The sequence below is a fragment of the Drosophila virilis genome, chromosome 3 (genome assembly GCF_030788295.1).
Source record: "Drosophila virilis strain 15010-1051.87 chromosome 3, Dvir_AGI_RSII-ME, whole genome shotgun sequence".
Classification (NCBI taxonomy): Eukaryota; Metazoa; Arthropoda; class Insecta; order Diptera; family Drosophilidae; genus Drosophila; species Drosophila virilis.
The window spans coordinates 26,754,246-26,772,776 of NC_091545.1; the positions used below are offsets into that span (position 1 = coordinate 26,754,246).

The following is an 18,531-nucleotide window of genomic DNA, read 5'->3' on the forward strand; positions in this document are numbered from 1 at the left end:
TTACAAATAGTTAGGGTATAAAAATTAAAGAGTAAATAAAATATTTAAACACAAAGTAAGAATATGAAATATTGCTTTCATATATTGCGTTTTTCGTAATTTGTTAAGTATGTTTTGGTGTGGGTGCAAAACTTACTTTGACCAATCGATGCTGTGAATGAAAGAATATTAAAAGAGTGTAAATAGAAAAATTTCGAGTAAAGTGGTTACATGGTGTTACATATAGTATTTACTATATACATAATTCAATTCAGATTTCAGACTTGTAAAAATAAAAATTACAGTGTAAATTGTGAATGGGAGAAAATGTATAGAAAGGTCTCCGGAGCTCATAGGAATAGAACTTACATAGGATGCTTGTCAATGGCAACCGTCTCAGACTGTGTTGCAGCGGCCATAGATGTCGTCGTCAGATAGCAGAGCATCAGTACAACACTGGATGCCGCATAGAAACTGAACGATTGGCTATATTGCTTATAATGCTGTGCCAGATACTGATATCCGGCTGCTAAGGTGGTGCTCAGAGTGGATAGAATTGCGGCTGACATGGTGATGGGTACGACAGCGCTGGCGACATTGCCTAGACGCCACGTAAGATAAGCTAATGGCTGTTCTACATCTCTACGCCCATCCTTCTCATGCTGTTCCTGCCGATCCTTGCCTTTCTCGTCCAGGAGGTTCGCTAGGTCAGTTTGCGCTTGGCTGGAAATGCCAGCCAAAGTCGCTTTTGCACCAATGTCGGTACTCCTGCCGGTGCAACTGCCACATCCTCTGGCCGCATGATGCTGGCACCAATGAATGCGTCGGTAGCGTCGCTGCTCATTTTTTGTAATCTTTGTGCTGCGGCTGTAGCAGTTGGAGCAATTTATTTGCAAAGTGCTTGGCTGCCTCGATGCCTGAATATTGATTGTTAGAATTGTTTCGCGTGTCGCCAACGCGACCTTGTTATCATGCGCCACTTGAAAAAACTGTTGTTGTTGTTGCTGTTGTTGTTGCCGTTGTTCCGCTAAAAGCACTTGAGCTGCTGCTTTTAGATGTTTGGCGGTTGCTGTTGCTGCTGCTGTTTGAGTTTTATGACTTTGTTTATAGTTATCCTTGATTTCTATGTTCCTTACTAATGTTGATGTTATGCGAGAGCATTGATTTTGTGTTTGTTTTGTTGTACTCTGCTTGGGCTGCTCTCTCGCTGATTCAAAGACGCAGCCCATGTTATGATAACTGCAAGAAAAGGTATATACGATTCATATTTAAGTACATTTATTTCTTTATACCCATTTCCTGATTGATGACCGCAGTCGTGATATCCAAGCAGCTGAACTTTACTCAATAGTTTTTTTTTTTATGTCTGAACAATAATATGAAATTTTAGAATATTGTTTTCACAAGTCTGCAAAAAAATGATATTAATACGAACTAAAATGCTTAATGTTGTGAATAAGCCATTCGAATCTTATTTGATGCATATTTGCATCAATAACACATTTACATCTGTCTATACAAAGCAAAATGCCAAAGTTAATCACTAGCTCTTAACACCTATGAGATATGTTTAAAAAATATGATTTTTATATCGATATTCTCGATTCCTTATGCGAAGGTATGTAAAGGTAAAAAGACCCCATAAAGAACATATTTTCTCGATCTTGCCATGTCCATTTGTCTGCCCGTCCATCTAACTCCGTAAGTATGAACGTTTCTATCTCGGAGATCAGGAGAGCTCGAAATGTTGATCGGAGATCCTCCTCCGCGCAGTACGAGTTTATTTTAAGTCATTGATAACTGGTCCTTTTTACATGAAGTTGATTTATATTTACATCAAAATCCTAGCCAAAGACGACTCGCATATACCATACACTGATCCAAATTATTTCACACTTTCGATAACACTTCGTGTTCCGAAAATTGTATAAAACGCACATATTACAAAATCAAGAGCTTGTAAATTCAAACTAAGGCATTTCTCATATATCGGTCATAGGGAAGTCCATATGTGAACGTGTCCTTATAAGTATTTAATCTAGAGAAGAAAGCTACAATGTTTATAATGGTAGCTTTAAGCGGAGTGCTCGATTTCTCCTAGTTGGGCACTACCGACATGCAAGCTTTAATATTAGTAGGCGTATCACCACGCCGCAAGTCTCCCCTTGATTCTTCTATCTTATCTTCTCTACTCATTGTGTTCTCACTACTATATTCTTTATACCCTGAGCCAATTGAAAATGGTTAAAGGGGTATAGCGGTTTTGTTCAAATATATGTGACAGACAGGAGGAATCCATTCCGACCTCATACAGAATATTAATGCTTGCTGCTAGAGCGCTGCTCAAATTGAAATAATGAATAACTCACCTTGTTCCCATGCAATCAACAAAATTCAATTCTTTCCCTTTTTAAAAGAAGCATAAGTACAAATCCAATTGGAACACAAAATAGTTGTAATCCACAAATTTAATGCTAATTTTATTTTTTTTAATAAATGAAAATTCTTTGGCACAATAAGACCTATTGCGGAATGCGGTCAATATAGATTAAGAAACTCCGAAACTGTTTAAAGAATGGTTAGGTCATATATTGTGCTCCCTTTCGAATTCTATAAATATGAATGAAATTTCCAATGTATTCTGGCTGTGCTGAGTGTTTCTGCTTCTATTTTAGTTATGAGCTAAGAGGCATGGGGGCATGAGCCATTAAGCCATGCAGGGGAGAGCATTTTACTTAAATTAACGATTTAATCATAATAGTTTTACTTCACTACCAATGAAATAGGTAGTTTAAACTCTTCTGGGTAGTGTGTTTGTAAGCATCGATAGCTTGCCCGGCGGACCTGTTTGAGTTTTTTATAAAACTTGATTGACGGTATTTCCTAGTTGGGTACTCCCTACTATTTTATCTTCATATATTTTTCGCAATACCCCAGACAAAATAAAAAGAGTATATTTGGTTTATGCATTGCCCTACATTTTTTCAAACACTATTGACACTGGTAATTTACTCTCGGAATATATGTATTCCCGATTCAGAGAAATTATTAAGGGCATGTGACCCTAGTGGGGCAATGACAAAATTGATTTATGTGTTTACAGCTGCAGTGGCCAATTTTTATTTAAAGTCGGCCGATGAACTTCTTTAAAAGTTGATTAATAACAACTGAGCATTTGGAAAATGGAGAAACGCATCAATAAATTTTTAGGTTTTCTCTTTTAAACAATTATCACGAAAGCGTATATTAATCAGTTGGTTACACCCTACTTGAAAATTCTTATTTGTTAATATTATTGCACCTATTTAAAGTAGCAATAAAGAGTATAACAAATTTGTATATTTGTATTTAATAGGCTGAAGCAGACAACCCCTAATAAATCTACCCTTGCCTCTATGCATATTTTAAATTTATGCTTCATAATAATTTGCGCAGCATGCGGCGTGTGTACAGGTGTTTTTGTGTGTTTACTTGCCACTCAAAGTGGCTGAACGGCAGCTTGACTCTGGACACAGGGTATCTCTTAGTTGGGCTCACAAGACAAAGCATTTTTACTTATTTCTTTTACAGCCCTTGGCTCTTCAGAGAAATAAACTCGTTTATATGGTATCTTCCAGTTTGACACTCACGACTTACACATTCACAAACATATGTATGTACATGCATACTCCAACTACACCCATAGAGACACACACCCTCCATGCAACTGACGTTCATCGCAAACAAGTTGAAGCCCCTTTTTCGCTTGCAGGGCACACGAAATGAGGACAAAGGCGCGACGTCAACCATTTAAACTAATCTTCAGCCAGTTTATTTATATATCTCGAGGGTCACTCATATTAACAATGCTATCCTCGAATAGTTACACAATACATACATACATAATTATTTAGCCTATAGCTAAGAGCAGGTAAGCTGCTAACTTAGGTTATTCAAAGAATTTTCTGACGTAAAGGGAATTTGCTAAGGCGATGTATAAAAAACATGTAAAATAACTATATAATGTGTGCATAAGCATTCTCATCCACATACTTGAGAAAATGGGCTGAAACCTATTTTCAACTATGTGTTGAAGGCTGCAGAAAATACTTCAGTAATGCATTAATGGTTGATTCCAAGTTAACTTTTTATGCACCAAACTCATTGAAAGTGGGTAAATCAGGTATAACTATTTTGATGATATGAATTTAGCAGGCTGTCTAGTTATCTTTTCGTCATATAATGTTCTTTGAACAAATATTGAAGTTTTGGCATGAAGTCGGGAAATCATCACCGATGTTTTTAAAGAAAGCACTTCGCTGTGGGGCGCTAAGGGACGACTAAGCACATAGAAGTACTTCTCGTAGCAATATTTTTAAAACAGAAGTAGTTGCAACAAAGAAAAAAAGTAATTATTTTCGGTACGCCGAAGATTAAATGTTTTTATTAATGATGTGAAAATATCTTGTGAAATAGAAAACTTATCTTTATTTCTTAATATAAAGCTGTGGTGATCAACGCACAGCCCGAACCGTAAGAGCTAGGAAGCTCTTATGTAATTAAGGTGGACGCTAAGACGGGGTTTCGAGAAATTCTACCCGCATGTGTGGAAAAATCGCGAAAAATTGTTGTATGAAACTTTTTGTTTATCATCCGATCGGCCTCAAACATATCTTGAAAGATCTTTGTTCGAATTCATTTGAGGGATCTCACACTTATCGAAAAATCCATTCCTTCTTCGTGAATATGGAGGTCAAAGATTTAGTGGGTGACGTTTCGCTGTCAAGATCATATCCAAGGGTCTATATGAAAAATCATTTGACACTTGCTTTACATTTACGATTTCGCGCTTAATTTAATTTCCATGGAACTACGTAAGATATCATTTAAGACGTGTTTCACATTTTTTCTCGTGGGAAAGTGCAATTCAAAGATATCCTTATTGAAATTTTTAGTCTTGTCCGATTTGCTTCAACCATATTGTATTGTATGTTATATAATAATGCGATCTTGATAAGATTTGGCTCATATAAGTTAACCCAGAATTATTTGGCTCAAACAATTACTTCCGTTGCAACATTGCCAAAATTGCTTACCAAGCGTCTGCAATAATTTCGGGACTGAAGCCAAAATAAAAATTCCATAGAATTTTGCGATTACGCCACCCGCTGAAGCTGAAGCCGCAGTTGCCAATTGTTGGTCTTGTATAGGGTTAGATATGATTTATGTTTTAGTTCTAATATTACTTTTGAATAAAAGGACATGTGTTCCAGCAAGTGTTTTGTTTTATTAATATTGAGGCAATCAATTTATATAAGCGGCATATAAAAACTAATAAATAAATATATATATATCTTGATAAAAAAATTTGTTCATATTAGCCTATTTTTTGACCTTTCATTCCTGTGACAGCTATATGATGTAGTGGTCCGATTTTGATAAGATTTTCCTAAATTTAAAAAGCATCGAAATAAGTACTGCTTGCAAGGATTTATATAATTTGTATATAATTTACGAAGACGTAGATGCACTTTCTAGTTGGCATTGACGCGAATGTATGGGTAACAACAATAGCCCAGACACTAAATGTGTAATTAATAAATATCAGGAATATCAATTGATGTAATCGATGCCCTTTAAAAAATAAACCTTGAATTATTGGATATGGCACCCGTAGATGCGTTAGGGGAAGTAGTTGTCGGACTTGTCCGTAATCCGTATTGAACATATTTTTTTTTAAATCGCCAAAGAAAGTCTCTCATTATTTTAAAAATTATTAAAATATACCTTTAACCTTGAACCATTTAAGCGTATAACCATGGAGAACCATGGAGTTGGATGTTTAGATGTTGGATGCGTATTCTAGTCATCTAAGTGCATTGTCGCCCTGCGATGTATCGACAATTGTGGTGGAACATTCGAAAAATGCCAGAAGCTTTAGCTGAAACATGTCCGGATAATGGTGGTGAGTTCCAGCCATAAAGATCTACAGGACTCTGTCAAGCATTTTGGTATTCTTACCTTACCTCTGCATCGATGCTTCGGTAACTTCAGCAAAGAATCTTACTGGAGGCACTTTGTAAAGTTGTAAAGTGTATTTGATCAGTCTAACCAAAAGAAGTTGGTGGCTTATGTTACAAGGCACTGGCTTTGCTGCTTGTTTTGGCTAAGTATCTAACCCAGAAAAATGTTGCGATTTGTGCTGCTCATTTTGCCCGGGCATGTACGACAAAGCACCTTTATTCGCCATAAGCTTGATTTACGCAGAAAGCGTGCTCTACGAATTGTCAGAGTCTAGTGACCTAGATTATTGCGGATCCTGACGTACGATGTGAAATCATGCACTATATAGATGACACTGGATTAATGCACAGAATCGCAACCTTATGGTTCCGCGGCTGCAGTTTGCAATCACCAAGCAAGAAGCTCCTCGGTTGATATTGGTGTGTACATTACTGTTGTTATATGTGCTAACAGCTCCGTTGGCCATAACAGAGATGCGAGACTTCTTGTTGCGGGGCTGAGTGAGGGTTAATTTTGTTATTGCTGCTAGTGCACGTGCACGACGTCTCAAGGAGCAGAAGTATTTTATCAGCAGTGCCGAAAAGCGAAAAAAAGCAGTACTTTCAGTACTTAATTAAGTAACCTTGCTTGAGTTGGCAGAGCTCGCAAAATAAATTATGCACAACAAAAGCGTCCAAATATAAGGTTCCATGTGCTGCTGAAAAGACAGAATAAAACTATTTCTGCGCCGTATTGCCCTGACTTGAGCCCTTAATCGATCCAAAGCAAGTGTATTATTTCCAAGGATCACGCTCCGCTAAGAGTATCGAAACATACAGCCGTCGAGCTATTTATCAACCAACCATGCAGAATCTCGCCCATTACCGAAGCATCATAACTGTTGTAGGCCCATTCGGCAGCACAATTCGTGTTAAGTTGTTGGAAAACTTATTTATTTTTAAATGCATGAATCATGCAGTAAGAAGCTTCTTCGACCCCATTTATTACATATACAAATTATTGGTCAGCAATAAAATCGAAATCGACCCAGTCTCTCTCTGTGCTAAACGATAATATTTTAGATACTAGCGCTAGTTATTCTTATTCCATTAGTCCCACACGATCAAACTTCATACTTAGGTCTTTTGTTCTTCGATCATGTTTTCAGAGCTAAGATATAACAAAAGTTTTACGTATCCAGTTTTGGGAAATAACGGGGGAGGCATCTAAAAAGTGAAATATTTATATCTATATATAAATGTCCGCGCCTACGGAATGTCTGTGTGTTTGCTTGTGGAATGTCACAATAATGATTGGGAATGTCAAAATATATGGTAGTTTACAATGATTGGGAATGACAAATGATGTTATATGTTGCGACTGCTCTAGAAGCATTATTGACGCTTTGCTTAGAGCTGTCAGGGCGAGGTGACGATGTCGCCGAGTGTGGTTCGTCTATTTATGTGGCCGGCGACGCTTCCTTATGCTTATTCATAATTTTGCATCAAAAGATTACCTTTCTATGTATACTCAAGGAAAAAAATGTTGATTTTCCACACTGCACACAAAGGGACAGGTCTATTGCAAATTTATATCTTTCACAATTTGATCCGCTTTTATCGCATTCGAAAATTGTTTCTTAATAGTATCAGGACACGCATACTCTTGGTAGATTTCGAATATAGCCTTTACATATATGAACTCACCTTGAAAGAAAAGCTTTAGTTACACCGATAAACCTTAAAAATTGTTCTAAACACGTTACCCGTGGAAAAATAGAATTTAATTTTTTCATTTCAGTCTCTCAATCTATCTAAAATCGATGTTTTAGCCTAACCATTTTAGGTTGGTATTTGGTGTTATCAAACGACTTTGAACCACTTGTCGTCTTGCTTGAGCTCCAAGATAAGTAGCCATTGTTCGGTTCCTACAGTCAACATACGCTTAAGATCTATGATACGAAACGGGCATACATAAGGCGTAACCGTGTAACTAAGCCCAGTGCATAGTTAAGGTCCTTTCTACCTGTTCCAAACATTTTCAAAAAACCATAATACCCTTATTTACCATTTTCAATGTGCTTAGGGTATAACAAATTATTATGCTTTTAAATTATGTAAATTGAAAGAATCTTACTTTATTTGTATACCTTTTAAAATTAGCAATACCATTTTTTCATAAATTGTATAACATATTGATATGAGGCATCGTAGACCCATCTCTATATATAAAACTGTTTGTCTGACTGACTGACTGATTTTACTTAACAACGAACAGACCAAATCATAATAACTAGAAAGCTTGCGTTTTTACTGTATTTGGAAATTCCAACAAGTATGAAAAATGGGGAAAAACGTTTTTATTGAATTTACCACAGTTTGGTCAGCTTGTCAGTTCGGTTCCAAAATTATTTTCAAAGAATTTTATGAAAACTCATTTAACGCTTGCTTCAAAAATTTTGTAAAATGCGCCCCCTCCGCTGGGGGAACTCGGAACTGGATTAAAACGTTATATTTAGTTATATTTATATTATATAGAAAACTTGACTCGGTAATGACAAAAAAGTATAAATTTATATTTATGATTTGTACAAAGTATATATGCGTTGTAAGTATACATACATACTAAGAATTGGTCAAAATCTGAGTTTTTGTATTAAAACTCGGCAATTACGATTTGCGGCCCTCTTTTCTTCAACTTTATGTTTACTTTTTAAATTTTAGTCAAAATAAATGCACATTTTCGATTATTTCCTTATCATTATTAATAACAAAATTTAAATTCAAAATCGCTATGCTGGTTTTGAACTTCCCTTCCATCAACCAAACAATCTAAATTTCTTCGCCTCTTACCTCAGCACCATACTAACATGGGCTATTTGAACAGAGGAATAAATCAGAAGAAAATCCTTGCCCTTGGTGCGAACGTGGTTTGCTAAAATAATCCCACATTCTTATACCCTGAACCCATTAAAAATGGGTATAAGGGTATATTGTATTTGTGCGAAATTCAAATGTATGTAACAGGCAGAAGGTAGCATCTCCGACCCCATAAAGTATATATATTCTTGATCAGCATTAATAGCCGAGTCGATCAAGCCATGTCCGTCTGTCTGTACGCCCGTCCGTCCGTCCGTCCGTATGTATGAACGCATGGATCTCAGTACCTATAAGAGCTATAGACTTAAAATGTTATATATTGGTGCTCCTAGTGCCCGCGCAGATCGAGTTTGTTTCCGATAGTCGATAACTTACTCCGTTTCCAAGCAATCGATAAAAATCAATATCGATATCCTGTTTTTCGGGAAATTTTGGTAAATAATAAGAGCTAGAGTCACCAAACTTGACATATAGCTTCTAAAATAGAATATATATATGCATTTGATGTTGGAAGAAGAGGGTTCAGGGTATCCCCTAGTCGGGAGCTCCCGACTAGAACCTCTTGTTAAATTTATTGTGCTTGTTTGGATTACAGTGTATTTTGTAAATACTTTGCTTTGGTTTATTTTTAACATGAGTGCACATTCAAATAGCAGTGAAATGTCTTGTTGCTTATAAACATATAAGCTATTTATACCCTGTACATATTAAAAGTGGGTGAAGAGGGTGTAATAGTTTTGAGTAAATAAAAAATAATTCACGAATGTTTTTGGAAAATGAGCTCGAACCAAAAAATTTGCATACTACCGTTCCCGCTAATTTGCCAAGGTTGCAGCTAGAAATTTAAGGTTAAAAATAAATTTAAAGTAAATCGGGCAACTTAACTTGCGTAAAGCATGGAACACTTCTTAAATTCCTTTTCATAAAGATATTTGACAATGAATTTAAATGCGAATTCTCACCCACTTTCAAGTTTTTCGCGATTCTTCCACACTTACGGGTGAAATTTCCCAAAACGTATTAGCATGCTCCCCCATCACATTAGAAAACTAGAATAAAGACATCTTAGATATCTTAGGTCCTGCAGCTTGGATTGCGCGCTGATCTCTAATCAGTCAAGCATAGAGAATAATTAACAGTTCAATATTATTTTTCATTCGATAGATTTCTACAACTGCCTCAAACGAATTATACCGGCTTAAATGTGTTTAAAGAATATGGGATTTAGAATTTTCAATAATATATACAGATTATAAATATTTACTTATTTTGCAAAAATCATGCTTTTCCCATGTTTTTGCGATAATGGAGAAGGAAGCGCAGGCGCTCATAGAAGTAGAGCTAGACTTTTATTTACTTTATTTTTTTTTCTTTTGACAGCTTAGAGCTGGTTACAGAGTGTGACCTAGTCGAGTAGTCCCGACAAGATAGTCTTGCATTTGTGAAACTAATTAGATTGATGAATAAATATATATTTACACGGTTGCCAAAACTTGGCACCAAGCTATATACAAAACACCATAGTTAATACATTTTTCAATGCAATTCTCTACTCTTCGTAGCATTTATGATGCTCACCCCGCACGTCTTGATATCTCTCGAGAATAATTCAGTAATCTGCGCAGTGCTGGTGATAAAAATTTTCTAGCCGACACAACAAAAATTCAATATATTTATAATTTTGGCCCCACAACGGGTTGTTACTATGATGTATTGATTAGTTTTGCAAATATAAATTTAAAAAGATTGTTTTAACTTGTTATTGGTTGAGTTTTATTTATGGTTATAGATAGATTAAAAGGGTGTTCGTAAAAATATATTTTTAGCGGTCAACGCCCCAGTAAAGTAAACATGTTAGGTAAGCGCTAAGGAATCAAATTTGGAATGGTGCACACCTTACCTATCCGAGCCAGAGATATTAGTATTTAGCCTCAAATATGAACTGTATTTAAGAAGAATCGCTAAACATACACACCCCACGCACGGCACATTCATCTAGGGGGGTCGAAAGCAATTGGTCGTTTGTTTTGGCGGATGGATGAAGTGTCGAATATTAACGTATGCATTGCCTTGGCTGTACCGCTACATTTGACTACATCAATTATTGGCTAGAATTCATGTATCTCCGACCCCATAAATTATATCGATATCCTGGTTTTTGGGCAATTTTGGTAAATAATAAGAGCTAGAGTCACCAAACTTGACATATAGCTTAAAAAATAAAATATATATATGCATTTGATGTTGAAGGAAGAGGGTTCAGGGTATCCTCTAGTCGCGAGCTCCCGACTAGAAACTCTTACTTGTTTTGACTTAAATTGGTGTGGTTCCAGTTCCAATTGTATAATTTGATTTTGAGGCTTAGGCGATGATTTAAAAAAATTAAACTCTCTTGGTCTAAGTCTACTCTTTTAGAAGCTACATAACAAATTTGGTGATTCTAGCTCTTTAACTGTCAGAGACATGCACAAAAACATGTTTTTGGTATCGATATTTATTGATTACTTGGAAACGAGATAGTTATTATTGATTTAAGACTCATTCTGTTAATTTCTAGCTCATATAGGTTCTGAGATCAACGCGCGCATATACGCCGACCTAGAAATACATACTTTATGGAGTAGACGATGCTCTTGTATGCCTCTTACAGACATTCGCAAAAAATCAATATATCATCATTTCTAATTAGCTTAGAGTATTAGAACATCGAGTTCAAATCGGTTTTGTATATCATAGATAAATCTATGTTTAATTTTTTAAATAAAAATAATAACACGCTTTGTTCGAATATAATTTGTGTCACCGCCGTACTTTGACTAAATGACGCAAGGCTTATCTTACAATTTCAACCGCAGTCTCTCTTGATCTCTGCAGCACATGAACAACAATCAATAAACTCCAAAAACAACCGAATAACATGTCACATGCATATGTAATACGACTTAGCTTAAAGTCAACTGGGGACTTGGCAACAGGCAGTCCCTTCTGATAAAGGGGAATTGGTTCAAACTGACAAAGCCATTGGCCTGGACTTAGCGCCGATGTGTGCTCGGCTAACATTACCAGGCCAAGGGACGAAACTTTAATTATGTGTCCAAAAGCAGGCACTGACGGTCATTTTGTGTATAACAATGTAATATTTAATAGCAATGAGTTGGTGGTGAAAATATGGTGTTCCGAGTGACCTACACCTTTGTAAATAGGCGCGCTGCACGCCTTACCTTGCCACATATTACATGTCGACCCACTAAATTTACCCATGCGAATCGATAAAATCCATGACACGCGCAAGTTAGCTATGAAACGAGAAGGAGCAGAAGGATTTCTTGGTGGTGCAGAAGGAATAATTTGCTTACCAATATATATGTATTTAACAAACAAGCGATGTTTTTGTAATATACAAGATTTGCTTCGTATTTTTGTACCACAATGCAATGCCGACCGATTGTTTTTATACCCTAACCCATTAAAAATGGGTATAAGGGTATATTGTATTTGTGCGAAATCCAAATGTATGTAACAGGCAGAAGAAAGCATCTCCGACCCCATAAAGTATATATATTCTTGATCAGCATCAATAGCCGAGTCGATCTAGCCATGTCCGTCTATCTGTCCGTTCGTCCGTCCGTCCGTATGTATGAACGCAAGGATCTCAGAACCTATAAGAGCTAGAGACTTGAATTTTTATATGTAGGCGTTCCTAGTTCCCGCGCAGATTGAGTTTATTTCCGATAATCGATAACTTACTCCGTTTCCATGCAGTCGATAAAAATCGATATCGATATCCTGTTTTTTTGGGCAATTTTGGTAAATAATTAGAGCTAGAGTCACCAAACTTGACATATAGCTTCTAAAATAAAATATATATATGCATTTGATGTTGAAGGAAGAGGGTTCAGGGTATCCCCTAGTCGGGAGCTCCCGACTAGAAACTTTTACTTGTTATAGAATACAGTAGTCTAATATTGATGAGATTTTTCTCATTTGTAACATATGGGTAGATACTGAAAGGATTTCTAATGTGTTTTCTTATTAGGTAATATCACTACAGTAGGGTTTCACTGACTTCACCATGTTTGGTTCACAGTGTTTGGTTCACCATGTTTGGTTCACAAGTCGGGAATGCTATAAAAAAATTCGGGGTTGTGGCTACGGAATGGAAAATACTATCAAAAAAGTGAAATACTGTCAAAATTACCCTAACTTTTACTCCATTAGACAAAAATTTGTTCTCAAGCCATTAACAATCAGTCTTCAACCATTTCCTTCTATTAGGCGAGATTCCACTTGAGGAAAAATTAGCCGAAAGTCGACCAAGAGAGTTTTCAGTATACTTATAATCTGTACCAATAGAAAATATATCTAGTACTATTCTGAATTCAGTTTCCATGGGCAAACGATTGATCAACTCCCTTCCACCACCTAATTTCATCGGAATTAAAGGTAAATCTCGGTTCTGAAATGATTCAAAGCCCAACATTCGCATAAACATTGTCGTCTACTACAAGAAGCCAAATATAAAATGACTTTTCAGCTGTGATGTATTATTCTCCATCGTATTTTAATGGAGCTCTTCTCAATACCCCACTTTATTAACTATTAATATTCCTTAATAAAATACATAAAAGACACTTTTTGAAATATGCTAGGCTTTATTTAGACCCTCCGTCTGAGAGTAGCTCTGTACTCAGGGGTGTGAAAGCACAAAGAGGTCCTGACTCGTTTAATTATTCCTAAATTGCTTCTGCGTCGCTACTCCATAGGAAGTGACTGTGTCTGAACATACGACTTGGGCTTTTCCTAAGAAAATGTTTTTACATGGTTTTAGAAAGGTGCACCTTAAACTCTAGAATTAGTAGGAACCTTGCTCTTATGCGACGGTGAAAAATGTTCAAAGCCTTAGATCCAAACAGTCAAAGATGTTGAATTGATTATAATTTTCCGATTAGCCCCCTGAAGCTACCAATCGGTGATTAATTTATGGTTTTCACTATTATAGCTAATTCATCTAATACCGTTCGTTATTAATTTACAGATAAATAAAAGAAAATAATTTTTCAGCGACTAAACTGAAATAATGGATCTAAAAATAAGTAGTAGTAGTGCAGTCGGGTTCAATAGACCACAAAATATTCTGTTCACACTGTAATCATGTATTCATTTTTTCGAAAAGACGCCTTATGTTTACAGTATGAAACGCTTTATTCCAGCGATTTTTGAAACCCATACTTTTTAAAGATTGAGGTCCATAAAAATGGAATGGATTTTTTATTACAAAGCTCTACATTCACTTTGTAAACCTAGTGTATAAAGAAAATCAAATAGTCAAAAAGAATTAAACAAAAGAGATTTGTACATTAGATACACGTGCCACACATCTAATGCCCAAGTTTTGTAGTACCTAAGCTAAGTTGTCGTATTGAAACATGCATCTAATACATGAATTCTAGCCAATAATTGATGTAGTCAGATGTAGCGGTACAGCCAAGGCAATGCATACGTTAATATTCGACACTTCATGCACCCGCCAAAACAAACGAACCAATTGCTTTCGACCCCCTAGATGAATGTGCCGTGCGTGGGGTGTGTATGTTTAGCGATTCTTCTTAAATACAGTTCACATTTGAGGCTAAATACTAATATCTCTGGCTCGGATAGGTAAGGTGTGCACCATTCCAAATTTGATTCCTTAGCCATTCCAAATTTTATTTTTACGAACACCCTTTTAATCTATCTATAACCATAAATAAAACTCAACCAATAACAAGTTAAAACAATCTTTTTAAATTTATATTTGCAAAACTAATCAATACATCATAGTAACAACCCGTTGTGGGGCCAAAATTATAAATATATTGAATTTTTGTTGTGTCGGCTAGGGTATTTTTATCACCAGCACTGCGCAGATTACTGAATTATTCTCGAGAGATATCAAGACGTGCGGGGTGAGCATCATAAATGCTACGAAGAGTAGAGAATTGCATTGAAAAATGTATTAACTATGGTGTTTTGTATATAGCTTGGTGCCAAGTTTTGGCAACCGTGTAAATATATATTTATTCATCAATCTAATTAGTTTCACAAATGCAAGACTATCTCGGGACTACTCGACTAGGACACACTCTGTAACCAGCTCTAAGCTGTCAAAATAAAAATAAATAAAGTAAATAAAATTCTAGCTCTACTTCTATGGGCGCCTGCGCTTCCTTGTCCATTATCGCAAGAACATGGGAAAAGCATGATTTTTGCAAAATAAGTAAATATTTATAATCTGTATATATTATTGAAAATTCTAAATCCCATATTCTTTAAACACATTTAAGCCGGTATAATTCGTTTGAGGCAGTTGTAGAAATCTATCGAATGAAAAATAATATTGAACTGTTAATTATTCTCTATGCTTGACTGATTAGAGATCAGCGCGCAATCCAAGCTGCAGGACCTAAGATATCTAAGATGTTTTCATTCTAGTTTTCTAATGTGATGGGGGAGCATGCTAATACGTTTTGGGAAATTTCACCCTTAAGTGTGGAAGAATCGCGAAAAACTTGAAAGTGGGTGAGAATTCGCATTTAAATTCATTGTCAAACATCTTTATGAAAAGGAATTTAAGAAGTGTTCCATGCTTTACGCAAGTTAAGTTGCCCGATTTACTTCAAATTTATTTTTAACCTTAAATTTCTAGCTGCAACCTTGGCAAAATAGCGGGAACGGTTGTATGCAAATTTTTTGCTTCGAGCTCATTTTCAAAAATATTCGTGAATTGCTTTTTATTTACTCAAAACGATTACACCCTCATCACCCACTTTTAATATGTACAGGGTATAAATAGCTTATATGTTTATAAGCAACAAGACATTTCACTGCTATTTGAATGTGCACTAATGTTAAAAATAAACCAAAGCAAAGTATTTACAAAATACACTGTAATCCAAACAAGCACAATAAATTTAACAAATAAGAGGTTCTAGTCGGGAGCTACCGACTAGGGGATACCCTGAACCCTCTTCTTCCAACATCAAATGCATATATACATTCTATTTTAGAAGCTATATGTCAAGTTTGGCGACTCTAGCTCTTATTATTTACTAAAATTGCTCAAAAAACAGGATATCGACATCGATTCTTATCGATTGCTTGGAAACGGAGTAAGTTATCGACTATCGGAAACAAACTCGATCTGCGCGGGCACTAGGAGCACCAACATATAAAATTTTAAGTCTATAGCTCTTATAGGTTCTGAGATCCGTGCGTTCATACATACGGACGGACGGACAGACAGACGGACATGGCTTGATCGACTCGGCTATTAATGCTGATCAAGAATATATATACTTTATGGGGTCGGAGATGCTCCCTTCTGCCTGTTACATACGTTTGGATTTTGCACAAATACAATATACCCTTATACCCATTTTAAATGGGTTCAGGGTACAAAAACAAAGAAAGAGAGAATCCGATATGAGACACCAGCGCAAACTTGTCATTACAAATGCATAGTATACCTTCTTTCTATACATACTCATACACGCACACCTCAAACTGAGCAGTTCTTCTTCCCCAGCTACACGTTACGAGAAACATGTTTTTAAATACATTTGGATATTCGCTCGATTTTACGAGAACAGGGTGAGCTTTTAATTATTTAAACCAGCTCTAAAGGCTCTGAGGCCAATGTCTTCATGATGCTGGATAAAAATATATATGCCTTATGGCTTGTGAGGTGATTTATTCTGCTGTTACAATTGCTAGAGCACTTTAAACCATTTTTTAATCTTCTAATAACATAACCAAAAAGCTGATATTATCGAAAAGGAGACTTTACTAGCACATACGCCGATCCCAATTCACATATCAAATACTCACATGGAGTAGATTCTTGAATAACTTCAGTGAGTAAAATGCACTTTTTCATTTCATTTTTTGCCTATTCTTTCTATAAAGCTTAATGATGTGGGAGTTCGATCTTGAAAAGATTTTTAAATTTTTTATACAAGAATTCAATTGTTGACCGACAATTCTTATTGAAGATACAAATTGTACTTGTACTGGCTAATATATAAGTTTATGTAATTAATGCTGAGTTTGGTCAAGATATACAAATATTATAATATATATATTTCCAAAGAAATAGACAGGCGAACATGGGTATATCGAGTCGGATGCTGATATTGATACTGATCATGAATCTATATACATTATGTGGTCGGAGTTGTGTGACATATTTCATAAAATGTCAAGCAAAACTGTTTGAGTTGGGGAAGCCCGACTAGGAGTACCTTCTGCAATTTCGACCGTATAAATTAAATTAAAATAAATTTTTAAAAACAGGATTTTAATATCGTCTGTTATCGATTCAGAAATAAATATGTACTGCGCGTGAACTGGGATATCCTACGTTCAAAATTTCATTTAAGCTCTTATAGATGATAGGATCTACGTATTCATAGAATTATACAGGCAGACTGCCGGACATAGCTAGATCGATTCGGCAATTGATACTGACCAAGAGCGTCGGAGTTGCTGCCTTCCGCCAGTTTTATACATTTGCCCAACCCCATTATAAACTTTTTGCAGACTTTTAAATACACTTGCAAGCATTTTTCAGATTTGCGATATATAATTTGAGACTGATACTTCCTAACTCTTGACTTAAGCTAATAAGTTTCCAAAAACAAACAAAATTAAGTAAATATTTTTTTTTTTGTTTCAGATGATGTTTGTAAAAAGTGAGAGTTTTTTACTTTCATAGAAACTGTTAGACAAAGGGTCGCGGGTTTTAATAAAAAATGAGTATAATATATGAGCTTAGGGAGAGTTTCGAATTCCAAAACTTTAGCTGGAAAACAGTTTTGCCTTCCACTGAGACTACCCATTGTTAGAATATATTTGAATGCACTAGATTCGTATATAATATCCAACGACAAGAACGAAAGTATGCAACATGTCTTGCGCGCATGTACGCTGAACACTCCATACCAATGCTCATATTTATTGCTGAGTAGGCTCAGCTCAACACGCAATCTGAGCGAAATTAGGCTGACTCATAAGGCAGCCCATCAGACAAAAGCTGTGTGAATGATTTGACTGGTTGACTGACTGGCGCCTGGTCAGGTCTCAGAAATCAACGTGTGCGGCTTTTAGTTCATTGCTTTTGCGTGTAGCTCGCTATTTAAGTAATGTGGGTCGCTTGTAAGTTAAGCCTTGCACACCTAGCCGCTGCTCTAGCTAGACCTTGTAATGAGTTTGCTTTGAAATCACCTACATATTTATATGTTTGTCTAAACTGTCTGACTGATTAGTAATCAACCCCCAGACCACTACTAGAGAGCTTGGAAACTTTTTTACCTTATAATCCTTTTATTTTTTACCCGACCCTGCTACAATTTTGTTAACATTAACTTTATGATACAACATGATTCACTTTTTTTTTAGAAATCCCTCTCATCGAGTGTAAGCCGCAATTGAAACTTTTCTAAGCATTTTATTGTTTTCAAAACATAACTACAGTTAAGAGTGCTCCAATAGGGAGTGCCCGACTGGAAGACACCTTGAAACATCTTCTCCCACTGCAATGGGAACATTATGCGCAATATCGGCCGATATCCAGATAAATTACCGGTGGAGCTTTCCATTAAAAAGCCCTTAGTTGAATTTATCAATAAATTGAACCTTCTATAATCAAATTCTA

General features: G+C 36.0%; 1 protein-coding gene across 22 annotated transcripts in view; it reads right to left on the bottom strand.

The window, feature by feature from the left end:
- The window catches only part of pHCl-1 (pH-sensitive chloride channel 1), a 67,610-nt gene that overhangs the window by 46,736 nt on the left and 2,343 nt on the right, over positions 1 to 18,531 (bottom strand). For 14 of the 22 annotated variants that reach the window (XM_032434003.2, XM_070207818.1, XM_070207817.1 and 11 more), the window contains 2 exons: positions 349 to 1,218; positions 137 to 151 (listed from right to left, as the gene is read on the bottom strand). In XM_032434003.2, the coding sequence (XP_032289894.1) occupies positions 137 to 151; positions 349 to 1,208 (875 nt within the window). In that variant the 5' untranslated portion in view covers positions 1,209 to 1,218. Of the gene's footprint in view, positions 1 to 136; positions 152 to 348; positions 1,219 to 1,271; positions 1,388 to 18,531 lie in introns of those variants that run through there. The other 8 variants (XM_070207829.1, XM_070207830.1, XM_070207835.1 and 5 more) reach the window with 2 other exon arrangements.